The sequence below is a fragment of the Sander lucioperca genome, chromosome 19 (genome assembly GCF_008315115.2).
Source record: "Sander lucioperca isolate FBNREF2018 chromosome 19, SLUC_FBN_1.2, whole genome shotgun sequence".
In the NCBI taxonomy this organism is placed as follows: Eukaryota; Metazoa; Chordata; class Actinopteri; order Perciformes; family Percidae; genus Sander; species Sander lucioperca.
In genome coordinates this window covers 31,383,703-31,386,202 of record NC_050191.1, presented here as the reverse complement: position 1 = coordinate 31,386,202, position 2,500 = coordinate 31,383,703, and the positions used below count along the sequence as shown (strand labels likewise).

Genomic DNA, 2,500 nt, shown 5'->3' with positions numbered 1-2,500 from the left:
AAAACGCCCGAGATGGACAAACCAGCACGCAGCGCTCCTTCTCTCAGCGTGAGCTCTGATGGGAAGTTACAGCAGAGAAGGAGAGAGAGTGAACTTGAGGTTGTTTGTTGCAGCCATCGGTCGGATCTGTCCAGGAGTGAGGTCAGCATCGGGGAGGAGATCGAGGAAGTTTCCATCGAGGGACCTGACAACAGTGACAAGGTGACACACACACACACACACACACACACACACACACACACACACACACAAGAGAGTATAGGACGGTGGTTTCTGTCACTTAGGAATGTGGTTTGATTGATGACTGACAGGTCAAGAGGTCACGACCTGTCAACATTTTGATTGATGTCCGACAGGTGTTTCTGATGTAATATCTATTTACAGTACAGGGCAGAGACAGGAAATGGGGTTTTCAAACGAGCCAATGAGAAATGAGGGCGACAGGAAATGCGTGAATGATGGTTTTGAATGAGTCAAATATCTTTATCAGTATTTGATACACGCCTCATATAACTGAGAGAACTAAAAATGGTGAATATTTAAGATTGTTAAATCCAATTGTTACTGCATTCAATGTCTTTTAATAATATAGGAATGAACCGCAAACAAAAAATTAAAGCTGACATCCCACGAAAATATTGTCCAACGGTAATATTGGTATACTTGATCCAACAGCAAGTAACAACAAGTGTTATCGTTATATGAAATGGAACAGCGTAGTGTGTGTGTGTGTGTGTGTGTGTGTGTGTGTGTGTGTGTGTGTGTGTGTGTGTGTGTGCAGTGTGTGTGCAGAGGTTGACCCCTGACCTTAGGCCCAGTAGACAACAGTTGACACAGAAATGAGACGCCTTCCTCTGGCTCGCAGGAGACAGCTGCTTTTGGTGAGCACTCAGTTCATACAGAAAGAGCTGCAGAAACAAGTTCTGAAAATATAGGGTTCAACATCCTTAATCATACTTTTATGGTGTAATAATTTCTCCTTTGCAATATTGTAATATTGTAATGTACTTGGAGCAGATGAGGGTGAACCAGAGCGATGCATGCACAGACCCGTCAACATTTTCTACAAAATGTAAAGCCTGATTTGACCCAAGTTATTAGTTATTAAGCTGTTCCATTTCATATAATGATAACACGCTTTGTTGGATCAAGTATACCAATATTACCGTTGGACAATATTTTCGTGGGATGTCAGCTTTAATTTTTTGTTTGCGGTTCATTCCTATATTATTAAAAGACATTGAATGCAGTAACAATTGGATTTAACAATCTTAAACATTCACCATTTTTAGTTCTCTCAGTTATATGAGGCGTGTATCAAATACTGATAAAGATATTTGACTCATTCAAAACCATCATTCACGCATTTCCTGTCGCCCTCATTTCTCATTGGCTCGTTTGAAAACCCCATTTCCTGTCTCTGCCCTGTACTGTAAATAGATATTACATCAGAAACACCTGTCGGACATCAATCAAAATGTTGACAGGTCGTGACCTCTTGACCTGTCAACACACACATAGAGACACACACACAGAGACACACACACACACACACACACACACACACACACACACACACACACACACACATACACATAGAGACACACACACAGAGACACACACACACACACACACATACACACACACACACACATAGAGACACACACACACACACACACATAGAGACACACACACACACACACACATAGAGACACACACACAGAGACACACACACACACACACACACACACATACACACACACACACACATAGAGACACACACACACACACACACATAGAGACACACACACAGAGACACACACACACACACACACACACACACACACACACACACACATAGAGACACACACACACACACACACACATAGAGACACACACACAGAGACACACACACACACACACACACACACACATAGAGACACACACACACACACACACACACACACACATAGAGACACACACACACACAGAGACACACACACACACACACACACACACACACACACACACACACATAGAGACACACACACACACACACACACACACACAGAGACACACACACACACACACACACATAGAGACACACACACACACACACACACAGAGACACACACACACACACACACACACAGAGACACACACACACACACATAGTGACACACACACACACACACACACACACACAGAGACACACACACACACACACACACACACACATAGTGACACACATACACACACACACAGAGACACACACAGACACACACACAGACACACACACACACACACACACACACACACACACACATAGAGACACACACACATACACACACACACACACAGACACACACACACATACAGACACACACACACAGAGACACACACACACACACACACACACATAGAGAGACACACACACACACACACACACACACACACACACACACACACACACTCAGAATTTTGACTTTAAAGAGTAACT

General features: G+C 43.4%; 1 protein-coding gene across 14 annotated transcripts in view; it reads left to right on the top strand.

Moving 5' to 3' along the window:
• cep43 (centrosomal protein 43) overlaps nucleotides 1–2,500 on the top strand; it is a 33,825-nt gene that overhangs the window by 30,392 nt on the left and 933 nt on the right. For all 14 annotated transcript variants that reach the window (XM_035995645.1, XM_035995643.1, XM_035995640.1 and 11 more), the window contains one exon: nucleotides 114–201. In XM_035995645.1, coding sequence (XP_035851538.1) covers nucleotides 114–201 — 88 coding nt within the window. The remainder of the gene's footprint in view (nucleotides 1–113; nucleotides 202–2,500) is intronic.